General features: G+C 35.8%; 2 protein-coding genes across 8 annotated transcripts in view; both read right to left on the bottom strand.

Annotated features, from left to right (window-relative positions):
• The window catches only part of LOC133860715 (putative disease resistance protein RGA1), a 79,453-nt gene extending 53,507 nt beyond the window's left edge, over positions 1-25,946 (bottom strand). Inside the window, exons 1-5 of one of the 3 annotated variants that reach the window (XM_062296298.1) lie at positions 25,387-25,946; positions 22,230-25,153; positions 21,999-22,119; positions 21,456-21,598; positions 21,019-21,270 (exon numbers count right to left, since the gene is read on the bottom strand). In XM_062296298.1, coding sequence (XP_062152282.1) covers positions 22,083-22,119; positions 22,230-25,153; positions 25,387-25,689 — 3,264 coding nt within the window. In that variant the 5' untranslated portion in view covers positions 25,690-25,946 and the 3' untranslated portion in view covers positions 21,019-21,270; positions 21,456-21,598; positions 21,999-22,082. Of the gene's footprint in view, positions 1-21,018; positions 21,271-21,372; positions 21,599-21,998; positions 22,120-22,229; positions 25,154-25,386 lie in introns of those variants that run through there. The other 2 variants (XM_062296297.1, XM_062296299.1) reach the window with 2 other exon arrangements.
• Positions 7,541-13,620, bottom strand: LOC133860714 (putative disease resistance protein RGA3). Of its 5 annotated transcripts, none has more exons than XR_009898916.1 (4): positions 13,147-13,620; positions 9,692-12,738; positions 7,940-8,020; positions 7,541-7,822 (listed from the first exon to the last, which is right to left on the bottom strand). XR_009898916.1 is itself a non-coding variant. In XM_062296295.1 (3 exons), the coding sequence occupies exons 1-2, from the start codon at positions 13,447-13,449 to the stop codon at positions 9,694-9,696; spliced, it is 3,348 nt and encodes a 1,115-aa protein (XP_062152279.1). In that variant the 5' UTR covers positions 13,450-13,620; the 3' UTR covers positions 8,818-9,340; positions 9,649-9,693. The 5 variants fall into 5 exon arrangements, 1 of the variants encoding a protein (XP_062152279.1); XR_009898917.1 differs by having other exon boundaries at positions 7,541-7,836; XR_009898914.1 differs by having other exon boundaries at positions 9,649-12,738.
• Positions 25,947-26,145: the final 199 nt, after the last annotated feature.

The raw sequence follows: 26,145 nt of genomic DNA on the forward strand, positions 1-26,145 counted from the left end.
CTCCTTCCCCTTCCATCCCTTCCACTTCATGTTTGCATGCAGGTGCCTAACACAATAACGATGCTCGAGGCCGGGCATTAGATCCTCCAGAGCATCGATTAGTCCCTGTGTAAACAATAAATAAATATCAAACAAATGTTATTAAAATAAAAATGACCATACGATAATTGTATTAGATATTACCTTCTGTCGGTCCGACATGAACGACCACATATACTCCCGCGGAAGCCCAATATCCTCCAACAGTTGGACCAAGAACCATGTCCATGTCTCCTTGTTCTCGGTCTCGCATACCGCAAATGCAATAGGATATATGTCATCATTACCGTCACAGCCGATTGCGGCATGCAACTGCCCACCCCATTTCGTCTTAATGAAACAGGCATCAACACATATCATCGGCCTACATCCTGCCAAGAATCCTTCTTTACATGCCGCCAAACAAACATACATCCTCTGGAAGAACACTCCGTCGCTTTGGATGTAAGCCGAGCTACCGGGATTCCACTTCCGCAATGCATTGCAATACTCTCGGGTGTGACAATATTGTTCACCATCTCTTCCATCGAGGATTTCGATTGCCATCTTCTTTGCACGATGGCAACTCAATGTAAATCATCCTTAGTGGGTCTAGTTTAGTTAATAAATGTAAATCATCCTAAGTGTCAGTCATTGTTTTTGTTTTGAAAAAATAAGTCTGTCTGTTAATTAGTGAAGAATTGAAAAAAATGAATTAGTCCTGTAATTGGTAAAAGTTATATGACTTCTAGAGTGAATATGAATTTAAATTTTGCTTCTATTTGTTCACAGCATGAGTATATATTTGGTGTGTGTTCGTGTGCATATCTATTTTTAATAGATTGACTTTCTCTTGTCTGCAGCATGGGAGGCTTGGTTGTCAAGCAGATGCTTTATAAAGCTAAAGCAGAAAATATTGATAACCTTGTGAACAACACCATTGGAGTTGTATGCGTCAATCAATAATTTTCACATTGCAGATGCTTCTTAGACAGGATGTATAGTGCTTTTTGTACTTTATTGTTCCCTTTTGCACAGTTGGGACCCTCTTGGCCAACATGTGCAACCACAAACACAGTAAACAGATAAAGACAGATATGCAATAAAGTAATACATTCAATAATGCAATGTGCTGGACAACAATCCAACCAAACTAGTTGTTGGTTTTCTTTACCCAACAAAAGACAAAAACATGTGACGATGGTCAGGCCCTACCCAACTCGGGATACACCCACAACAACCGAAAGTTTCGGTTTTTATAACCTCATCACTTTGCCCAACAACCAACAAGCATTTGTTCCAAAAACCAAAACAAAGATTCAACCGACAAGCACAATACACAATCCATATATATATAGCACGAAACAAACTTCTAAAAACACAAAAATGGGCAAAATACCTCGGAATGTGCCGACTTGATGAGCGAGCGAAATCCACTTTCTTCGACGTCCGGCCGAGGTTAGGTGAAATCCCCTTTCTTCGATGTTCGGGAGGGAGTCGGCCGGTTCTATGGAGTCGACGGGAGAGAAATCGAGCGAGAGTCCGGGAGTCCGGGAGGGAGTCGGCCGGTCGAGAGAGAGTCGGCCGAGGGGGATTTTAGGGATTAGGGTTCTTCACTTCTTCACTTCACAAGTTAATTTTAGGGATTTTGATTTCTTTCTCAGATTAACGATTAAATGATTTAGGTTTTTTTGTTTGAAATATTTGAGTTTCAGTTTTGAGTTTCTTAAATTGCAAAAAATAGTTTTCCCCCCAAAATGAACAAATGACGTGGGTGTGTGATGTGGAGGTGTTTGGGTGATTTGGAAATTAAGTGGATGCTGACGTGTTTCACTGGACAGATGTCGACATTCTAGTGGTGCTAAGTGTCAGTGACGTGGCAAGCCGTTAGTTTTTGGACGGAGAAGTTAACCGAGGTACTTATTTGGTCATTTCCAAAAATTTAGGTATCATCTGTGATGCGAATTGAAACTCAGGAACTAAAAAATAAAGTTGCCAAAACTCAGGGACTAAAAAGGTGTTTATCCCCAAATTTTTATCAACTTTTTACTTATCTAAAAAACAATTAATTTCAAAACATTTTAACTTTATATTACATCAATATATTTTTTACTATTTAAATAAAAAAAAATTTACTATTACTACAGATTGGAGAATTGCTTCCACCATCCCACCAATAGTTAGCTGGAAAGCTAGTTATGTTAATCGAAGTGCAAATTTCTATAACCACCATGTGGCAAATTGGATCGCAACTATAATTCATTCTCGCTACATTCTCATCATTTCCCCTTTATCCACATCTTTTCCTCCATGTATTGGAAAAGACTCCCCCTCCACCTTCTTTATTCCATAAGTTTGTTCTCTCTCTCTCTCTTGGTTTTTTTACTATGTACTCACAAAAAAAAAAAAAAAAAAAAACTAACAACTTAATATCCTAATAGGGGGCGGATCTTTCCCATTTACAATAGTGATTGAGTTTGGGAGAGCAGTGGGTATGCGGTTAGAAAATGATCTGGTTACTGCTCAATGTGTCACTGAATGGGTACAGAAGTTTGTACTTCTTTTGACTTTTTTATCGCTCCAGGAGTTGGAGACTGGAAGAGAGTCAATGATGTCTAAAATGACAGATGATGAGATACGCCAATCAAGGGGGTTCTGGGGATGTTGCAGAGATAGAATGACAACTTGAGAATCACCCTCAATGATAAATTTCTCAAGATTAACTGCAAGGGAAACTGCTAGACACGCGACTAAAGCCTCGCCATAATTTGGTAAATAGGGAAAACGTATTGGGTTTTGTTATTAGCTAAATTCTGTTGATAAAAAGGTTATTGTATTGTTGTTGAAACTGAGACACTGATCACTTAGAAGATTTTCAAAAATATGTTGCAGTACATTTACCAATAAATGAAAGTTCTGGAAAGGAAAATATTGCAAGAATATTTATCAAGAAGGAAAGAGCATTTCTTTAGAAAATATTCTCCAAAATATTTTGTTCCTGAAAATCCAGATTCCCTGATGAGTGTTCGGACAGCTAGAAGTCATGTCCGGACACAACTGGTAGTAAGTTTGTGTTCTCAGTATGTTTGGAACTTCGACAGCTCAGCGGACACAAGTCACAATAAGTCCTATTCTCTCACATATCCGGACAACCAATTGACACAAGTTCCAAAAAATCACTATTCTACAACATGTCCGGACATAGAAGGCAAGACAAAGGACTCAAAAAAGTTTTTCATACTGATGTCCGGACACTAAGGCAATGTGTCCAGACACGCTTCACAGAAAGCTTACTTTCTGATACATGTCTGGACACCACCGCCTAGAAATCCATTCTTGACTTGTTTTTCAGTTTTCAGAACCTATTTAAATGGGCTTCTATGTAGTGTTTCTATAAGAATTCTATTGTACTAAGAGAAGATTATTTAGGCTTAAATGGATTTATGTATTTTTCTTAGAGTGTTTCTTTTGTATTTGTTTCTTTAAGTGAAGTGCAATAGTCAAGTGTTAGTGTTTGCAAATTCTGCAATTTAGTTATAAAAGCGGGGAGTAGTTTGATATCCCTATTGTAAAGATCAAGAAATAAATAGGGTATTTAACAATTAATAAATTATATTTATTAATTCGTTGTGGCCAATAATTAGATTTTAAGTGATAATATTTATGTTAAGAAAATAAAATTAGTTTAAAATAAAATAATAAGAATAGAATAATAATAACGGGTCCTAATTGAATAAATAATTAATTGTATGAGTAGATTGTAGTTTGATTAAATATGTGGTCAAATATTAATTAATAAATGATGGAAATAAAATAAGATGGGGTTCTTCTATAATTAATAATTGATGGAAGCTTTAAATAAAAAGAAATCTTAGCTTGCCACATGTCGCCACTGGATTAGTTAAGGGAAGATTATATTATCTTCTCTCAACCAATCTCAAGATGACACATGGCCCCTTATCTTCTTTTTTTTTTCCCCTTTTCTTTTGGACCACACGTCCTCTTCTCTCTCCCTCTCTCTTCCTCTTTTCTTTTCTTTTCTCTTTTCCCCCATTTTCTCACCCTCACTCGCACGTCCCTCCCTTCTTCTTTCTTTTCTCTTCCCCATCTCACGCACTCTCCCCCTCTTTCTCCCCTGTTTCTCACGCAGACCAACCCCTCTCCCCATCTCCTTTCTTCCCTTTGTCTCTCACCATCACGCACACACTTCCAGCCCATGAGAGAACCCGTGACACATGAGATCGTGAGTGATATTTTGAGAGAGAACCCGAGAGAGTGATGAGCTGGGATCGTGAGAGATGCAGCTCGTGAGAGATGAGCTGGGATCATCACCTAAAGATTATATATTTTAATCAAATAAAAAACCAATGAATTTTCATATATTATAAATTACCTGGGAGCTTGTTTGGTAACTCATCCACAAAATTTTCATTTTCATTTTACTTCTCCCAAAATATCAAATAAAAAACATTTTTATTTTTTTTACACTTTTTACATCACATCAATAATTTTTTATTATTATTCAACTAAAAAAATTCACTATAAAACAAAACTTTTTCACTTTTCTATAAAACATTCTCAAATTTTATATCACATCAATCATTTCTTACTACTATTCAAATAAATATTCCAATTCACAATCACTTACCAAACAAGCTCACTTTTTCTGTTTGGGGTGGTTTGGCCAAAACAAAACTTCTCCAAATAGACTATTTGTGACGAGATGGATTACATGCATAAGTTATATTATTTATTGAAAATAGTATATTAACAAAAGGTAAATACAAAACTTGATTAATAATAAATTATTATATTATTGTAAGCACATGCGTGTTGGACTTTGGTTAATCATGAAATATACCTATATATCTTAATTATTTCAACACCGCGTGATGAGCGTACAATTGGGCTATCGGCCCACATTTTTGACCTTTGCGTCACTTGGATGATAAGATGATAAGATTTAACAACTGAAATTTGAGACATCAAATTTGAGCGACGAAGAGGAGGAGGAAGACAAGAGTCTTAATTTTAGAATTACTCCCTATGAATAAAACGTCATTTTCCTGTTCATCCGCTTGTTGTGCCATGATTGGCTATAAATTATACTGTACATGCGTCCGTCATCCGTACATGACGTTTCACAATATATAGCATGTTGAATTTCAAAATATAATTAATATTTATGATTATAATCATTGACATAATTAAAAGGGATCATAACAGAACATAATTTATTCAAGCATTTTGCATAATTAAAGAGTTTAACGTGTTTCATAACCATTTATATACCTCGATCGATCAACATCACTTTCTAACATCTTAACTTTACGACACTGCAAATCATATTCTAATATTAGGTATTAGTCAAAAGACCTTGGGAAACAACAGGCCTCAAGGTTCTAAGGTTGAATGGTATAATTGCATGCTCCCCACAAACATGCTATATATGATTCTCTAGTTAATTAATAGCTAGACATTCCTTAATTAGAAGCTAATCATTCAGTTTGAGGATTTGAATTGGCTCTCCCTTTGTAACAAGTGTAGCATCCTCCCTTATGATGTGACATATGCCGGTGGATAACACTCATCTATTTGTAAGACATTTTTAGGATGGTTTGCTGAAATTCATTGAAAAAAATGCTGCTCCTTGGCACATTTGTAATTTAATGTGCCATAGAGCAACACTTTTTCCGAATGAATTCCAGATAAAGTGCTCCTCCTTAGCATTAGCCTTAAGAAAAAGCTCAAAAGGGTTACATCTTGCTTTCATTCTTTTATAAAATTTACAATACAAAATACTCATACTTATAGGAGAAATGAGGTAAAGAAAGATAAAAATAAGTATAGTAATCAAATCAATCAAACTTGATTATAACAAACTTTGTTAATTATAATAATCCTATAAGGTAATTATCTTATAATGAATAATCACCTATTATGGAATCATATCTTATATTCTAACAAAAACCCCTCATTTGTTAAGCTTGGTAAGGAAGCATATTAACTAAAAAAAAAAAAAAAAGGAGGCAGATTGAAACCTTGAAGAGTGTTTTTTTTTTTTTTTTTTTTATATGGCGCTTCTAGTTCTTCTAGTGCAACATCAGCAACAGTAAGTCCAATGAATAAATCAAATGACACTGAGAATGAGACATGGTTGCACTATTTCCAACAGCAGATGACCCCAACTTATGGATTATATAGTTAACATTTTGTGACATGACTCAATTGAAACACTAGTAATATGTGATTTTGTTAAGTGTGTAGCCTGTTTTAACTCCTTACTTCTTGCAAGCACATAAACAGGAAGTATGTCCCATCTACATCCTTCAGAGTTCTGGGTGTGAACCTGACAAGTGGACATACGTTTGTAGGTAATATGTATCAAAAAATACGTTAACTAAGACTATAGTTCTCAGACAAATTTAAGGGTTAAAAAGTATTGTTGATCATAATACAAGCATTGTCTTTTGACTTTTTGGTCAATTGTGTTAGAGGGGGGGGGGGGGGGGGGGGGGGTGGGTGGAGGGGTGGAGGGAAAGAAGAGGAAGAAGCTGACATATTGTCATAATATCCAGCATATAGACCAATTATTTACAAAGATAATTAAAGTAATGTTAGGGAGTTGAGACTATATATCTTTTTATCATTTTCTATCTTCTCAAAATTGATGTGATTTTTTAAATTACTATTGAATTTGAGATGGATCACTATTAAATTTTGATCCAATAGAAATTTTAAATGCTATATTAACTTTGGGAGAATGTAAAGATGGTCCCTAACATTGCTCATCTCACCCGTGGCCGCTTGGCATTACTCTTAGCAATAAATGAGTTCATAATTTCTTGGAAAAAATAGCGAGGCATTACTCTTGGAAAAAAGTGGCTTCATTTTAGAGCTACTTCACATTTTCAAGTAGGGAGCAAGTTGAGTAAAAAGACAATCTCCGGCCAAGAGGAAGTGGAACCATGTTACAGATTGGTATGGAAACCGAGATGAAAAATACAAAATGATATAAAAGTTGGAGTCCTTTTCAGCAAATAACATGATGTGGGACCTGGATACCTCCCAGTTAGTTATACAGGGAAGTATTTTGGTAATTTCACATTGTGTGAAATTACCAAAATACTAAATGTGAAATTATCAAAATACCCTCCTATACAACTAACCGGAGAGAATCCTATTGCTCATGTGCACCCTCTTCACAAGAACCTCAAGATCCTCCCCCTGTCAAGCATTCTACCACTTCAACTTTCAGATCCTCCTGATATTTGAGAAGATCATTACAAGCCCAATGCCAAATTTGGTTTTCCAACCACAATATTCTAAAAACATTCCATCACTTCACTTTCTTGGTTTGCCAAATGAGTAATTCTACAAGAGGATCTTCTTGTGTCTCTCTACTAATGAGGTGGCTTTTAAAATCATCATTTGATCAAAATTCAATAATGATCAATTACAAACACAGTGATGATTTTAAAAGCCACATCATTAGGAAGGACACGAGAGGGAAACAATACAATTGAAACTGCAATTTCTCTTATCACTATTCTGCCACAAAAGAATATCTTAAAGTTCTACAAATAAGGTATATATAACAAACAAAACCGAGTAAGCTTGAAAAATTAATTACTGAAATTTCACAATTTTTAATGGAATTTGACTTTACAAAAACCCATGTATAGTTGGTGCAGCCGCCAAAGGTACACATCCAATAAGACCAAGGGAAAGCCAATACCCTCACAATTTTGATGTTGAATGGTAGGAACTGGAATCAACCTTAATTACACTGCTATCATAGGATCTGCAAAACCCACACTAATGATAGCTTAATCATTTCACAGTATATCCTGGAATACAAACAAAGATAGCTTGATAAGATTAGTAAAGAATTTGAAGGTAAGAAGTCTGGATGTTTTACCTAACAACCATCCCTGTGTTCACAGTATTCTGCTGGAAATTTTTCAGAAGCCAATAGGGTATCAAGCATGCCGAAGTAAACCTGAAAAGAGGGCAAAGCAAAAAATTTAAACACAGACATGTAAATTGGATAGATATAAACCAAAATATCCATTTGAGTGCCCTATAAAATCACTCCCTTTTCTGTGCCTCACACTACACCTCTTTTGTTGATGTACACACTCACTTTGAACTCAGAAAGATGGGCATAGCATTGAAAATTAATATTCATGTACAAATAGGGGAAGCAAGGAAGGTATCCAGTGCCAAAAAGGGGTAAGAATTCCATCAGCACATAATATAGTTCTTGTCCAACCAACCAAACCTCTTCCACTCATTCATTGCAAATGAGTATTATTATAGTTATGTCAAGTACAGTCCAAAAGTAGCTATGCATGTATAATTTTTTACTATTAGCTGAATGTCGTGTTAAATCTAAGATATTGAAAAGAAACACAAAGATGGAAAACCTCACATTCTTTGCCACTTATAACTAGGCAGAAATTTAGATTGTACTTGCTAATCAATCAGCTTCACTCTTATATGTGTCAGATCTGTGCCATCTAAAGATTAGATTATCAAGTTCCGACATCCATTAAGCTTTGTTCAATTATAGTGAGGTCCATTTAGAAGGCATTTGAATTCCAGGTGGAAGTTAACCAATAAGAAAAATCACACTACTTCAAAGACATTAAATCCTAAAAGAACAATAACATAAAGAGTCTTACAAAAAATTATATATATGAAAATTCCTCACCTATATGCCTTAAAAACAAATTATTCTAACCTTAAGTATAACAAAAAAAAAAAAAAAAATTGAATAAGGTATTTCAATGTGGTGCCCAAAGGCCTCATCAATGGATCTTCAAAATAGTATAACAATAAATGAAGCAATGCTGTCAATTTCCCCAACCCATTCTATCAATTTCAAGGGCATCATACATAAGCTTCAATACAGAAGTTCACGCTGTCTTTTGGGGTTAAAATTCTTTCAAGCAAGTGTAAGAACCAGCAAATGCAAAATACTTGTTACTTGGTTTTTAAGGACAACTGATTCTGGATCATATCTTTCAAGTTCTAAATGACGATAAAAAGTGTCACCAAATTGTAGGCAGAATACTATATAAAAATGCAAAATATGGTTAACTGAATGTCCCCTTTCTACAGGCTCAGCGGCTCAGCAGCTCAGCTCATCGTCATTCATGCAACATTACTCACCCAAACTTCCTCATCATGGAAGTGCTCTGTATAGTGTCCATTGTTTTGTCTACAAGTGAAGCTAACATATCCGAGCATAATGCAGAAATCCCCCAATGATTCTCACACCCATTTCATGAATTGATTCTTTTCTATGCATGTTTCTCTGACCATCAAAAAACCAAATAATAAACTAACAATAACTCAAAATTTCCCAATGAATACAGTTAGAAGGTAAAATCAATCCATGAACAGAGAGTTGCAGTTAGATTCCAGGAAAAAAAATAATAATAAGAATCTGTCTAAATCTGAATTTGATTATGAGAAAACTCAAGAGTTATGCAAAAATTTATCAAGTTTTTATTGAAATTTAGGAAGGAATTGACCTCCATAGTCTATCATAAGTCTTTTACCCAATCTGTCATGCTACCATTTGTAGAATATAAATTACTGTCTAATTAGTGACTTAAAAACCTGAAGAAAAATTGGTGCATTAGGCTATGGATCCATTCCATACGATTAGTAGAAGAACCGCTGATTCGAAAAGTTGGGGATGTGAGCAATTTTTGGCCAATCCTCTCCTATTCCTTCTTCACATCTTTCCTCCAAGCGAGGACACCTCGCAATTGTCAAATGACGTAGGGAGGTGAGGCAATGCATCCCTTCAGGCAGTGATATTAAATTTGGACAATCGAGGATCTGAAGCGTCTGAAGTGAAGTGAGGTCGCCTATCCACTCCGGTAAAGACCTCAGTGTAGGACAATTCTCAATGTCAAGCCATTGCAAAGTGGTAACATGTCTGAGCTCCCTTGGAAGAGACACCAAGCTTGTAACATTTTCTACATATAGATGACGAAGTGTTGGAGGTCCAAGGCATTGTGAGCCCTCTTCATCCTCATTGCTGATAAGTTCCCTGCAGTTAGAAAGCCATAGATCTTCAAGCGCAATGAGATGTTGAAAGAGTGGAGACATGGATATTTGCAATTTACGACACCCCCACATCTTCAGAGTCTCAAGAGAAGTGAGTTTTTGCAGCCACTTCTCTGGCAGAGATTCAAGTTCCTCTAAACCCCCAAGACGAAGAGACTTCAATTTGGAGAGAGTGGAAAGGGAAGAGGAAGAGGAGGGTGTTGTTTGGCTCCCTGGTGCTGCCTTGGTTGTTGCGGCTGATATTATGGACATCATAGGGCAATCCACGATATGTAAAGAAGAAAGGCAAGGAAATGATGGGAATAATGGAAGATAATGATGTTGCTCATGCTCATGCTCTGCTGTTACTGCTTCCCCCATTCTCCACCATCCCCTCAACTTAGGCAAATTCTCAAGCCAGAGACTTTCGAGGGACGAAGACGATACGTCACTACCATCATTGCTTATGTACTCCAGTGCACTTAAGTACGTAAGACTAAGACGCTTGAGAAAAGGGAATTGATCCAATGGTGGGATATGATTGCACCATTTACAATTGCTTATGGTAATAAAAACCAAATTTGAGAGCGAGGACACCCAGCTAGATAACCCCATACCAGCATACCCATATATATCTAATCCTTTCAAATTTAGGTGTGGCCGAAGGTTTTGCAACAGGTGTTCATCATTTGCAATTTCCTTATGACTATCGTCACAAGCTTCAGGGCCCCATTCTAATACCAGACCTCGAAGGTATTGCTTCCTCTCCAAGTTTGCAGCATTGGCTTCTAATGGAGATGATCTCAAGTGCTCTAAACCCTTGATGCATAATTCTCCTCTCAAGTCATTCAAACCATCCAAATCGCCTAGCCCACCCTTTGTTTTGGAGACATAACTTTCTTTCTTCCCTAAAATGTATGACGACAGTGTCTGAAGAGAAGTCAACTTTCCCAGTCCATATGACATATGAGTCAAGCTGTCACACCCATTAAATGTAAGATGTCTAAGGCTGATGAAATTTCCAATGTCTTCTGGCAATTCTTTAAGCCCACTACAAAAGTCAAGTCTTAGTGTTTGCAAATTCTGCAATTGAGTTATGGAAGAGGGGAGTAGTTTGATATCTTCATTCCAAGAAAGATCAAGAAATCTTAAATGCTTTAACTTGCCAATTAAATTCGACACTTCTTGAATATTTGATCCACTCAAATTCAAGGCACGCAAGCATTTAAAACTTGAAATAAGTGTATCATAGACTGGCTTATTCCCCTCAAGTACTAACCAACCGTATCCATAAAATATTGGAAGACGCAGAAGAAGCGTTCTCATTCTGTCTGCCTTGAGCAAGGGAGCTGGAATATCTGGTAATGAATTTAAAGAATCAAATGCCACATGGAAAGTTCTTTCAACTACTTTTTCTGCATCTGGATTTGAAATTATGCACTCGTCCCCTGATACTGATTGTGCAAGATCATGAATAAGGTCATGCATTTTGCATCTTTCTATGTCACCATATACATTTCTTTGTATGTCTTGGAAAAACGACCTCCAAAGCAAATCCATAAAATACTCGTGACCAATATCTTCAGGATGTCTATTTCCATCTGATGAATGAAGAAAGCCTTGAGCTATCCATAGCTGAATCAACACCTCCACCTCGATTTCATAATCTTTTGGAAACAACGAACAAAATGCAAAACATTGCTTCAATTGTGACGGGAGATGATCATAACTCAACTTAAGTATTGGGAGAATATCATTGTCTTGTTGAGTTATTGTGTAAAGTTCATTGTTTTTAAAGTACAACCAATCATCCACCGAATTTTTGAAGTATAATAGACACCCTATGCTCTTTATAGCAAGGGGAACTTGTGCACACTTTTGTACGATCTCCCTTCCAATTTCTCCTAGCTTTGGATTCTTTGGCTCTTCTTTGTCTTTAAATGCCATTTTCTTAAATAAATCCCAAGAATTGCTTTCGGATAGACCTCCCAAAAAAAACGGTGACAATGTGCATGTAATCTCTGCAACTCTTTTGCTACGTGTAGTAATCAAAACTTTGCTTCCCTTCAGGCCACCCAATAACAGTGTTTCCAAGTTCAACCATGTACCACGATTCTCGCTCCACACATCATCTAAAATAAGTAAATATCGCTTCCCCTCAATTTCTGCTCGAAGCTGATTTTGCAACAAATCCATCTCAAGGCTTTCGGATCTTCTTTTAGTCACACATTCTATGATCTTTTGAACAATAGTTTTCACATCAAAAGGATCAGAGACACACACCCACAGTCTTAAATCAAAATGTCTTTGAACCTCCTCGTCATTGAACACATATTGAGCAAGCGTGGTCTTGCCTAGTCCACCAATCCCAACAATAGGAATGATGGAAACGTTCTCTTTCACATGGGAATCAAATAACAGCTCTTTAACAGCCTTCTTCTCACCCTCTCTCCCAATGACTTCTTCCTCACGTACAAAAGAGTGTGTATCACCTCTCTTCCTATGCTCAAACTGTGTCCCTAGAAGGCGCTCAGTAAAGTGAAATTTGATCCTATCAGCTGCTATGTCATCAAGTCTCTTCCTAACTGCCTTGATCCTATGACCCAGTTTAAGGCCATATGCAAGCTGGTTCGATTTAGAAAAGAAGATGCGTACCTGTAATACCTCCAAATATTAGTACGGTCCATTCTGAAAAGAAACAACTTTTTTTGGGCTATGCGTGTAATTAAGGAACATATGAAGATCATGTTTGTCATTGTAGTAAATTTAAGTTTTTTTTTTTTTTTTTTTTTTTTTTTTTGGGTTCTTCCATTTATTATCATTCTTTCGGATCCGATCATTCTGATAGTTTTAGAATTCCCCTACCGTTGGAGATTTTCATGAATAGTTGTGTTTAACATTATAATGAAAAAATTGCTGTTGTGAATTTATTCTTTCGAAATTATTTTCAAGTATTATAACTTATGTAATGATAGGTAATAACGGTGTTGAATTTAGAAATTATTTTGGGGAGGGTAAAATCCACTGAGGTTGTGATAAATTCATAAATTCATGTGAATTTACCTGTTTTGCCTTGTTATCCCGAGTCATCACTTGTTGCCGTAGAAGTTGAGTGGAGTAGTCATCCAGCAAGTCATCGGCTTCGTAGATGGCATCCTTGAGCTTTCCAAGCCAATCTTTGACCGCGTGGTTCTTGGCCTGCTGTTCCTCCGCATCCAAAAGCACAGCTTGGATAGTGGAAACTGTGTTCCCGAGCTTTTTGAGTTCATCTTTGAAACCCCAGAGCAACCCAATCTCTTGAAGAGCAAGAGAGCCCAAACTCTTCATGATACCCTCAGCAGTGTTGAAGAGAACTGCTTCGGCCATTTGTTGTCGGTGACGGTGAGTCGAGTGATGCCGTTGATTCAGCGTGCTGTGTATGGCCTATTATTCACAGCGGCGCCGCTGATTGCATCCTTGACTTGAAATTAAATTGAGGGTTTGTCTCATATTTTAGTCTTAACCTTGAACCAAAACCAAAGCTCAAAAATGGCGTTGAAAAACTTCTTTATGTAAAAACAAAAGGGTATTTTATCCCATTTTACCATGCCGCAATGATAATCACTCTTTAAATATATATATATATGACACATCAGTTCAGGATAAGTTAAAAATATGATTTATAATCTTTCTCATAAATTAAAGGATTAAATACCTTATGGTATCTGAATTTTAAGTTTTTTTAAATTTAGTACCTGAATTTTCACTTGTTTCATAGGTGGTACCTAAGTTAAGGGTAAAAATCCAGTATCTCAGTTACATTTTTCGTCTAAATATTAACAATCCGCGCACGTGTTAACCGCTGAGGTTGACACGTGGCACTATATAAAAAAAATATATATCTTTAAAAAATAATTACAAATAATAAAATTTTAAAAAAAAAATTGGAAAAAAAAAAAGAAAGAAAGAAGAGAGAGCCACCCCTTGGCCAGTTTGGAGGGGCCGAACCCATGGCAAGAAAAAAAAAAAAAAAATGATGAATTTTGGGTCTTGGGGGTGGCCAAACCACCCCATGGGCAAACCCTCAAATTTTTTATTTTTTATTTTTTATTTTTTTTATTTTTTACAATTTTTTTTATATTTTTTTAAAAAATTAAAAATTTTATTATTTTTAAGTAATTTTTAAAGATTTTTATTTTTTTATATGCTGCTACGTGTCAACCTTAGCAGTTGACATGTGGCGTGCAGTTAATATTTGAACGAAAAATATAACAAAAGTAACAAACGGGTTTTTACCCACAACTCGGTACCACCTATGAAATAAATAAAAATTCAGATATTAAATTTAAAAAAACTTAAAATTCAAGTATCAATAAGATATTTAATCCTAAATCAAAGCATAAAACCAAAAGTTCAAATACAATCTTTTTAACTTTTATACAATAATATAAATTTTCTATTTATTTTTAATTTTTAAAGATAAAAAATTACTAATCAAGTTTTGTATTTAACTTTTGTTAATCATTTTCAGTAAATAATATCACTTATTCAGTTAATCCATCTTGTAGCATATTCCATATAAATAGAGTTTTGTCAATTTAATCTTGAAAAACTTCTTTATGTAAAAATAATTATTATAATTATTGTTTATAATACATATTTGAAAATGAACATAATTATTTTGTGTAGTTCAATATTTTCATTTGGAATATTTGTGTTTGTTTGTAGAACTTATTTTTAATACTTCTAAAAGAAACAATTCTAGAGTATCGAAATTAGAATCTATGGTTTGTTTTGGTCTAGAATATTTTTTAGAAAAATATTTTTCATATTTTCAGTGTTTGGTGCAGTAAAAAATAATAGTCAAACCAAAAATGTTTTTAGTTTGACCAAAAAAACTTTTTGAATTTTGAAAAAGTTATTTTTATTTTTAAAATTTCGTAAATCATTTTGTGAGTTTGAGTTTCTCATTCTCAAACTGTCGAACTACTACCAAGCCAGCATCGGGCGATCACCAGACCATCACCAAGCCACCTCAGACCACCGCTGAGCCACCCCCGAACCATAGTTGAACCACTCTTGGACCACCCGCAAGCCACCACCAAATCATCATCAGACCACTATTGAGCCACCAACGAACCACTACCGAGCCACCTCTGACCACAATCAAACCACCTTTGATCCACCATCAGACCACTGTCGAGCCTCCCTCGAACCACCTCTGGACCACCGCTAAGCCATCTTCAAACCACCACCGAGACACCCCGAACCACCACTAATCTATCCTCGAACCATCACCGAGCTACCCCTAGACCACCAGGCCATTACCACTGATGGGCCTCCGCCAGACCACTGCTGGAACCCAAATTATTAGATTAATTTTTTGAAAAATATTTTATATCATTAATGTTTTTATGTTGTGAATAAAAACTGATTTTTATAAGTTAATATACAACAACAACAACAACAACAACAAAAACAACAACAACAACAACAACAGTAATAACAATAATAACAACATACAAGTAGCTAATGAAGTTGAAAATCTCATATGAAAAGCAAGTATTTATTTTATTAGAAAATTATATCATTGGTCCTTGTGGCTAGCCTAAATTACAAATGATCATTCCATGTTGTATCAAAATTAATTCAGAAATCCATGTAGATGACCTAATTTACAAATCGCTTCTTGAAGTCAAATTTCGTTAAAAATTTTGACAGATTTTGTTAGGCGCTACGTCGGATCCAATAAGATATCGACATGTCACTCTTATTAAAAAAAATATAAATAAATAAAACTTACAAAATTATTATTATTTTTTTTATATAAAAAAAAAAAAAACAAAATTTGATAAAAAGGAAAGGGGTGACTACCGATCTAAAGGAACCTAGGGGTAGCCGCGTGCCACCCCCAAAGGAAATTAGGGGTGGCCGCGCTCTACCCCTAGCCACCTTTGGGGTGGTGTGCAGCCACCCCCAAAGGAGCGGTTGACAACCACCCTTTTCATTTTTCGTTTTAAAAATAATAATAATAATAATAATAATAATAATAATAATAATAATAATAATAATTTTTTAAGTTTTTATTATTTATATTCTTTTATTAAGAGCAACACATGTCACTATTTTATTGGTGCTGACATGGAGCCTAATGGAATTTGTCAAAAAATTTAACGAAATTTGACTTGAGGGAGTAATTTGTAAATTAGGTCAACCACAAAGAACAATGGTGCAATTTTCCTTAATTTTAAATGTTACCCATGTCAGTGATGTCACTCGTCTCTCTTGTGTACCCCTAAAAGTGGCATGATATTTAAAATCACCTATGAATCAAAATCTAATAATAAATTATTACAAATTCAATAATAATTTTAAAATACACAAAAAAAAAAAAGAAAAAAAAAAGAAGAAGCCATATAGCATTACTCGTCCATCATTGATGCTAATTAATCAAAGCCTCAACCTTTCCTTTATTCTCCGAAATAACTCAAATTCTAGCGGTCGTGATTGATTCGGTGATTTACTACTGATTTTGATTGTGGGTAATCAATGCAACCTATTTCTTTATCTAGATAGCACATTAAATTTTTTGAAGTACACGGCCATTCATCTTTAAAGTTGCAATAATTAATAATTTTTTATAATCTATCTTTTAAATATCTCATGTTTTAAATTACAATTTTTTTTTAATCTACGTAAAAGATGTTTTTATATAAATAGTAGAAGATGTAATCATAAATCAATTGTTAAAAAATATACATTCATATTTTATTTTCGAATTACATACGCCCCCTCTAAATATAAATAAACATCTCAGTTTCGTCCCTGCTTAAGCAAATTACAACAACAAGCAACTGTCTTGTATTCTCAAATGCATCATTAGTTGGCTTGGTTCCTCTTACCTGCAATTGTCATAATTTAAAAAATTTACAACACAATCAAATAACACTATACAGCAAATTGGATATGCAAAATAGACAAATTATAGGTGCTTCTAGTGGGCAAATTAATTAGTTCTCCCTAATCTTGAAAGAGTTAAAGAAAGAAATGGGCAAAAGTGATTCAGTGAAAAGGCAGAAAGGTCCTTGTGTTAGGCCATGTGTATTCTTAGGGTAAAAGGGTAGGAGGGGTATTTTTTATTTATTTATTTTTAATAACTTAACAGACCCGGTTCCGAGTACCCGGGTATAACCGGGTTTTTCAAAATCAATATCCAAAACCGGGTCCGTGTACCCTAGTTACCCGGTTATAAATAACAGGGTACCGATTGGTTTTCCGGATACGATTAGTGCCCAGATACGGTTCTGGACCTGTTATAACTGGCCATGATTTACACCCCTAACCGAGCTACCCCCAAGCAACGCCAGACCACAACTTAGCTACCCCAAACCACCAGGCTATTACCATCGACGAGCTTCCGCCAAACCATTGTCAGAATTCAAAAAATTATTGTATCAAAATTATAGTATTAATTTTATATGAAAAGCAAGTATTAATTTTATCAAAAAATTATAGTATTGGTCATTGTGGTTAGCCTAAATTACAAATGATCACTCCATATTGTATCAAAATTAATTCAAAGATCCATATGGTTGACATAATTTACAAATCGCTCCCTGAAGTCAAATTTCATTAAAAAAATTGACAGATTCTGTTAGGCGTTACGTCAGATCCAATAAAATATCGACACGTATCACTTTTAATAAATAAATAAATAAAACTTCAAAAATTATTATTATTATTATTTAAAAAAAACAAAAAAACAAAAAAAACAAAATTTCGTAAAAGAAAAGAGGTGGCTAAAGATCCAAAGAAACCTAGGGATAGCCGCATGCCACCCCCAAAGGAATATAGGGTTGGCCGCACGCTACCCCTGGCCACCTTTGGGGTGGTGTGCAGCCACCCCCCATTGGTTGGAGGTTGCTACCCCCAAAAGGGCGGTTGGCAACCATCCATTTCATTTATTTTTTTTTTTAAAACAATAATAATAATTTTTTAAGTTTTATTTATTTATATTTTTTTATTAAGAGCGACATATGTCGCCATTTTATTGGTGCTGACATAGCGCCTAATGAAATTTGTCGAAATTTTTAACAGAATTTGACTTGAGGAAGCAATTTGTAAATTAAGCCAACCACAAAGATCTCTCAATTAATTTTGATTCGACATAGAGTGTTTTGTAATTTAGGACAACCACGAGGATCAATGACGTAATTTTCCCGAGGGATGCTAGGTGTACCAAATTCTTTTACCAAAAGATGAGTACCAAATGATGTGGAGCTTATTCATTGAAAATGATCAAAATAATTAATAAAAAGAAATGCTACAAGTACCAATGAATAAACTCCACATCATTTGGTACCCATCTTTTGGTAAAAGAATTTGGTACCCCTATTATTTCTCAATTTTAAATGTCACCCATGTCATTGATGTCACTCTTGTCTCTCTTGTATACCCCTAAAAGGGATTCGGATCCTCTCCATTTCATGTGAAATGGAGAAGAGTCGATTCATGGCTCAGATATTTTTAAAAAGATCTAAGGGTGAGAAATTGCCTATTCTCAAAAAAAAAAAAAAAAAAAAAAAAAAATTGAAACAGCCGTTAAAAAAAAGAAAAAAAGAAAAAAAAAAAAACCCACTGCCGTCAATTTCTTCCATCCCTTCCCGTCCATTTTTCCCATTTCTTCCATCTGTTCCAATTCCCATCGATTTCTTCCATTTTTCCCTCTCCCACCGAAACCCTCCTCCCTCCCCCAAAGTTCAGCCTCCGCCACCGACAGCCAACCTGGCCCATCGATTTCTTCCATTCTTCTCTTCTTTCTCCCTGCCTTTTTTTTTTTTTTTTGTTCTCTTCCTTTCCTCTTCATCTGAGCAAACGACTGAGAGAGATCAAAGCGAGAGGCTGAGAGAGAGGTGAGAGAACCTGAGGAAGACACACGGTAGGCTAACCACCGTTGGGGAGGACGCGGTGCCGGTGGGTCACGGATGATGTCGGCGAAGGCACTGGGAGTAAAAAATCCTGCGTTTTCTCAGCACCCAAACAAGAGGAAATCCGTTTTTAAGTTTGGATGGGAGAAGAGATTTGTGTTTGGATGGGAGAAGGGATTTGTGTTTGGATGGGAGAAGGGATTTGACTTGCAGGGTGTGTGGAATGGAGATGGAGAAAGATGAGGGGGCAGCCGGCGAGCAAGCAGCTTTGCAGGGTAAGGATGGAAGGATGGGATTTTGGTTTGGATGGGAGAAGGGTTCTGTTAAGTTTGTGATGCCGTTAACTTTTCAAATTGTCTTTTAAATGACATGGCCATCTTTTATAGCCTTAGATTTTGCTTAAACGGATCAGAGCATCTGATTTCCCTTAAAATTGACATGGCATTTAAAATTACTAATAATTCAAAATTTAATAATAAATTATTACAAATTCAATAATAATTTTAAAAGACACAAAAGACATATAACATTACTCATCCATCATCGATGATAAATAATCAAAGCCTCAACCTTTCCTTTATTCTCCGAAATAACTAAAACTCTAGCGGTTGTGATTGATTTTGTGATTTACTACTGATTTTGATTGTGGGTAATCAATGCAACCTATTTCATTATCTAGATAGCACATTAAATTTTTTGAAGTTTTGTTTGAACAGCTATTCATCTTTAAAGTTGCAATAACTAATAATTTTTTATAATCTATCTTTTAAATATCTCATGTTTTAAATTACATTTTTTTTTTAATCTACGTAAAAGATGTTTTTGTATAAATAGTAGAAGATGTAATCATAAATCAATTGTTAAAAAATATACATTCGTATTTTATTTTTGAATCACATACGCCCCCTCAAAAAATAAATAAACAACTCAGTTTCGTCCCTGCTTAAGCAAATTATAACAAGCAGCAACTGTCTTGTATTCTCAAATGCAAATTATGATAATTGAATTACCTGCAATTATCATAATTTAAAAAATTTACAATACAATCAGATAACACTTTACAGAAAATTGGATATGCAAATTAGAAAAATCATAGGTGCTTCTAGTGGGCAAATTAATTATTACTCCCTAATCTTGAGCAGATTTTCTTTTCTTCATTTTTCTTGGCTAGCAATTTAGAATGGTAAACAAGCTGCAGTTCTAGAAATTTGCTGGACAAACTGTTCTCAGTAACCAAATCGAGCAAAATTCAAATATTCCATCACTAAAATTGTGCATATATGTCTATACAAAAACATCAAGATTGTTCTTTTAATCCAAACTAAGTTACCAAACACATTTGAGAAAATATAGAAATCTAGGAGGGAAAAATAGCTTGATTTTAGAGATCCTTTCTTGGCCTTCGTTGATATTATGATCCCTCTACTTAGGATGCTATTCTAGGAGTACTGTAGTTGCCAAATTTGGTTTTCCAACCACAATATCGATATGCCATCAAGAAGATCAACAAAGCAGCAGGGACATGGCATCAAGGGTGCAGTTTGGACTGAAAAATCAAGTTCTAGCAGATTTTTTAATTCCCGGCCGGCTTATCAACTTATTGCATATATAGTTGCAGAATGAAGAAGTTTTGAATTATCTTAAATCCAGTTATGTCAGTGCTTCAATTGATTCTGCATATGAAATTGGATAAATCAGAAATTCTCAAAAATATCAAAACCCTTAGAGCGAAATAAGGAAGAAGGAATCACATTGACATTTCATTTCTTGACAAATAACAATGGTATACAATCCACCAATAGATAAAAGAGAGAAACTTATACGAAGTCTCTTGTTTTCCTTTGGCATCTTAGCAATAAGTGGGTATAGATCTGGTCAAAGTTAATCTCTTTGAAGAAGTGAGACTGTCATATCCAAACAGATTACATAAATCTCCACATTCATGAATTGCTGGTTTCTAAGAATGTGTTGTGTCAATCAAAAACCCAAATAATAAACTCAACAATAACTCAAAAATTTCCAATGAAAATAATGGAAGTGTAAATTTCATCCATGAACAGAGCTACTTGCAGTTAGGCTCCCATAGCCATAATAATGAAAAGAATATGCCTCAAATTGTTCAACACAACCTACATTTGACAATGAGAAAATCCTAACAGAGTAATGCAAAATTATATATTACATTTAAAAAAAAAAAATTACTGGAAATATTAAAGCTTTGCACAAATCTGATTGTTGGCAAGGTTTGAAGAAGCGTCTATGCTAAAATTGTTGTTTCTTCCTGCATATGAAATCAAATATGATATATCAAAAGCCTGACAGAGTAAAACAAAGATGAACAAGAAGAAGAAGAAAATTATTATCTAATTGGAGACATAAAAACCTGAAGAATAATTGGTGCATTAGGCTACGGATCCATTCCATACGTTTAGTAGAACAACTGTCATTCTTGCAACATTTACTCACCCGAACTTCCTCATCATGGAAGTGCTCTGTATAGTGTCCATTGTTTTGTTTACAAGTGAGGCTGAAATATCCGAGCATATTGCAGAAATCCCCCAATGATTCTCACACCCATTTCATGAATTGATGCTTTTCTATGCATGTCTCTGCCGACCATCAAAAAACCAAATAATAAACTCAATAGTAACTCAAAATCTTTCAATGAAATCAGGAAAAAGGTAAAATCAATCCATGAACAGAGAGAATTGCAGTTAAACTCCAGTAACAATAATAACAAAAAGAATATGTCTAAATATGCATTTTATTATGAGAAAACCAAGAGGTATGCAAAACTTTTATTGCGTTATTATGAAAATTTGGGATGGGATTGACTTCCCTGGTCTATCATAAGTCTTTTACCCAATGCGCGATGCTACCATTTGTAGAATATACATTTCAAATGAAAATGCAAGAAACATTTTTAAAAAAGATATAAAAAGAAAAGAAAAGAAACAAGATATTAGACACTTAGGACTGCCATTGAAGTGAAAGATAGTAAACAATTACTGGAAATTTGAGAGCTTTGTGCAAATCTGATTTTTCGGCAAGGTCTGAAAATGTGTCTATTCTTAAACCCTTGTTTGTTCCATGCTACAGTTGGTGGGTTTGTTCCATGCTACAGTTGGTTCTGCATACGAAGTCAAAGATTATTTATCAAAAGCCTGACAAATTAAAATGGAGATGAACAGCAACAACAAGAAAATTGGTACTGCATTAGGCTATGGATCCATTCCATACAAATTGCTGATATCCCACTTGTTCGAAAAGTTTGGGATGTGAGCTATTTTTGGCCAATCCATGCCTATTCCTTCTTTACATCTTTCCTCCAATTCAGGACACTGCAAAATTGTCAGACGCCGTAAAGAGGTGAGGCGGCGCATAGCTTCAGGCAATGATTTTAAATTGCTACAATTGAAGATCTGAAGTGTCTGAAGTGAAGTGAGGTCGGCTATCCACTCTGGTAAAGACACCAAACTAGGGCAGTTCTCAATGTCAAGCCATTGTAGAGCTGTAGCATGTCTAAGCTCCCTTGGGAGAGACACCAAGCTTGTAATGCTTTTCATTTGTAGATGACGAAGTATTGTAGGTCCAAGGCATTGCGCGCCCTCTTCATCCTCCTTGCTGATAAGTTCTTTGCAGTTATGAATCTCCATATCTTCAAGCGCAGCGAGATGTTGAAAGAGTGGAGACATGGATATTTGTAGTTTAGGACATTCCCAAATTTTAAGAATCTCAAGAGAAGTTAGGTTTTGCAGCCACTCCTCTCGCAGATATTCAAGTTTCTCTAAAAAAGAAAGATCAAGATACTTCAATTTGGAGAGAGTGGAAAAGGGGGAGGAAGACGAGGGTGTTGTTTCGCTCCCTGTTGTTACTGCTTCCCTCATCCTCCACCATCCCCTCAACTTAGGCAATTTCCAAAGCGAGAGACTTTGAAGGGAAGAAGAGGACACATCAATGGCATCATTGCTTATGTACTCCAGTGCACTCAAGTTCTGAAGAGAAAGATCCTTGAGAACAGGGAATCGGTCCAATGGTGGGATATGTTGGCACCATTTACAATTGCTTATGGTAAGTGAAACCAAATTCGAGAGCGAGGAGACCCAGCTGGAAAACCTCACGCCTGCATACCCTTTTATAATTAATTCTTTCAAATTTAGGTGTGGCCGAAGGTTTTGCAACAACTGTTCATCCTTTGCAATTTCCGTATCACTATCATAACCAGCTTCTATATAATGGTCCCACTCTAATTTCAGTCTTCGAAGGTATTGTTTCCTCTCCAAGTTTGCAGCCCTGGCTTCTAATGGAGAAGATCTCAAGTGCTCTAAACCCTTGATACATAAGCTTCCTCTCAACTCACCTAAACCATTTAGATCGCTTAGGCCACCCTTTTGCTTTGGAACAAAACTTTCCTTCTTCCCTAAAATGTAAAACGACAGTTTTTGGAGAGCGGTCAACTTTCCCAGTCCAGGCGGCATATGAGTCAAGCTATGACACTCATAAAGCGCAAGATACCTAAGGCTGATCAAGTTTCTAGTGTCTTTTGGCAATTCTTTAAGCCCACTGCAAAAGTCAAGTATTAGTGTTTGCAAATTCTGCAATTTAGTTATAGAAGCGGGGAGTAGTTTGATATCCATATTCCAAGAAAGATTAAGATATCTTAGATGCTTTAACTTGCCAATGGAATTCGGCACTTCCTGAATATTTGATCCACTCAAATTCAAAGCACGCAAGCATTTAAAACTTGAAATAAGTGTGTCATAGACTCGCCTATTCCAATCAAGTTTTGACAGAAAGAATTCAATTCTTCGAGGTCGCAGAAGAAGCGTTCTAATTCTGTTTGCCTCGAGCAAGGGAGCTGAAATATCCCATACTGAATTTAAAGAATTGAATACCACATGGCGAGTTCCTTCAACTACTTTTACTGCATCTGAATTTGAAAATAAGCACTCATTCCCAGCTACAAATTGTGCAAGCTCATGTATAAGGTCATGCATTTTGCAACTTTCTATATCACCATATTTATTTCTTCGTATGTCTTGGAAAAACGACCTCCAAAGTAAATCCGTAAAATACTCATGACCAACATCTTCGAGACGTATTGTTATGTCTGACGAATGAATAAAGCCTTGCGCTATCCATAGCTGAATCAACATCTTCACTCCAATTATAGAATCTTTTGGAAACAGCGAACAAAAGGCAAAACATTGCTTCAAGTGTGGTGGGAGATGATCATAACTCAACTTTAGTATTGGGAAAATAACATTATCCTGTTGAGTTATTTTGTGAAGCTTATTATTTTTAAAGTACAACCATTCATCCACTGAATTTTTGAAGTATAATAGACTCCCTATGCTCCTTATAGCAAGAGGAACTCGTGCACACTTTTGTACGATCTCCTTTCCAATTTCCACTAGCTTTGGATTCTTTGGCTCTTCCCCATCTTTAAATGCCATTTTCTTAAATAAATTCCAAGAATTATTTTCAGATAAACCTCCCAAACGGTATGGTGAAATTGTACCAGTAAGCTTTGCAACTTTTTCGATACGTGTAGTAATCAAAACTTTGCTTCCCCTCAGGCCACCCAGCAACAGATTTTTCAAGCGGGACCAATCATTAGAATTGTCATTCCATACATCGTCTAAGACAAGTAAGTATCGCTTCTCACCAATTGTTACTCGAAGCTCACTTTGCAACGGATCTATCACAAGACTTTCAGGTTTCTTCTTAGTTGCAGATTCAATGAGCTTTTGAACAATAGTTTTTAAGTCAAAAGGATCAGAGACACATGCCCACAGCCTTAAATCAAAATGTCTTTGGACCTCCTCGTCATTGTACACATACTGAGCAAGCGTGGTCTTTCCTTGTCCACCAATCCCAACTATGGGAATGATGGAAACATACTCTTTCACATTGGAATCAAATAACAACGCTTTAATAGCCTTCTTTTCGTCCTCTCTCCCAATGACTTCTTCCTCAGGTACAAAAGAGTGTGTATCTTCTCTCCTCCTATGCCCAAGCTGTGTCTCTATAAGGCGTGGAGTGAAGCTAAATTTCTTCCTATCCTCTGCGATGTCATTCAGTTTTGCTCTAACTGCCTTGATCTTATGACCCATTTTAAGGCCATAAACAAGCTGGTTTGATTTGGAAAAGAAGATGCGTGCCTGTAATACCCACAACTATTCAGCATGGTTCATACCTAAAAGTTAAAAAAAACATTTTTTTTGGGTTGTGTGTTTAATAAAGGAAAATATGAAGGTCATGTTTGTAATTGTCTTAAATTTAAGTTAGATTTGTTCGAAATGGGTTTAACATTATAATGAGCAAATTGTTGCTGTGGATTTATTGTTTAGAGATGTTCTGTTGAGGTATTTTAAACTAAAACTTATGAATTTACCTGTTTTGCCTTGTTATCCCCTGCCATGACTTGTCGCCGTAGAAGTTCAGTGGAGAAGTCATCGAGCAAGTCGTCGGCTTCGTACATGGCATCCTTGAGCTTTCCAAGCCAATCTTTGACCGCATGGTTGTGGGCCTGCTGCTCCTCTGCATCCAAAAGCACAGCTTGGATGGTGGAAACCGTGTTCCCGAGCTTCTGAAGCTCATCTTTGAAACCACAGAGCAGTCCAATCTCTTGGAGAGCAAGAGATCCTGAACTCGTAATGATGCTCGCAGCAACGTTTAAGAGAACTCCCTCAGCCATTTGTTGTCGGTGAATCGAGTGATGCTGAAACCCGCTGTTGAAGTAGTGATGAGAGGTGTTGGGAGCGTAGAATTAAGGAAGATGTAAAGCAGATGGAGAAGCCAACGGACCAGGCATTGGGCACTGCTTAAAGAAAGTTCAGTGAGGCCATGTAAAGGGGACCAGGATCCTCTATAGGAGAGGAGCCAGTCCTTTATAACGTACAGGTATATACAAAGAATCGGCTCCTTCCGATTGCTTTCCTCATGCAAGAATAGGACAGCTTTAGCCACGGGAAGTGAAGAAAACAAAAAAGCAAAAGTAAAGGATGACAGGCTAGAAGTTTCATCAGCCATTCAATCTTTATGATAATTTTTTTTTTATTAAAAAAAAATCAAAATTAACAAAAATTTCATCAGCCATTCAAAATTTTTGATCTTTTAAATTTTCCTTCTACACGATAAGGATGTCTTTTAC

This window comes from Alnus glutinosa, chromosome 2, assembly GCF_958979055.1.
Source record: "Alnus glutinosa chromosome 2, dhAlnGlut1.1, whole genome shotgun sequence".
Lineage (NCBI taxonomy): Eukaryota > Viridiplantae > Streptophyta > Magnoliopsida > Fagales > Betulaceae > Alnus > Alnus glutinosa.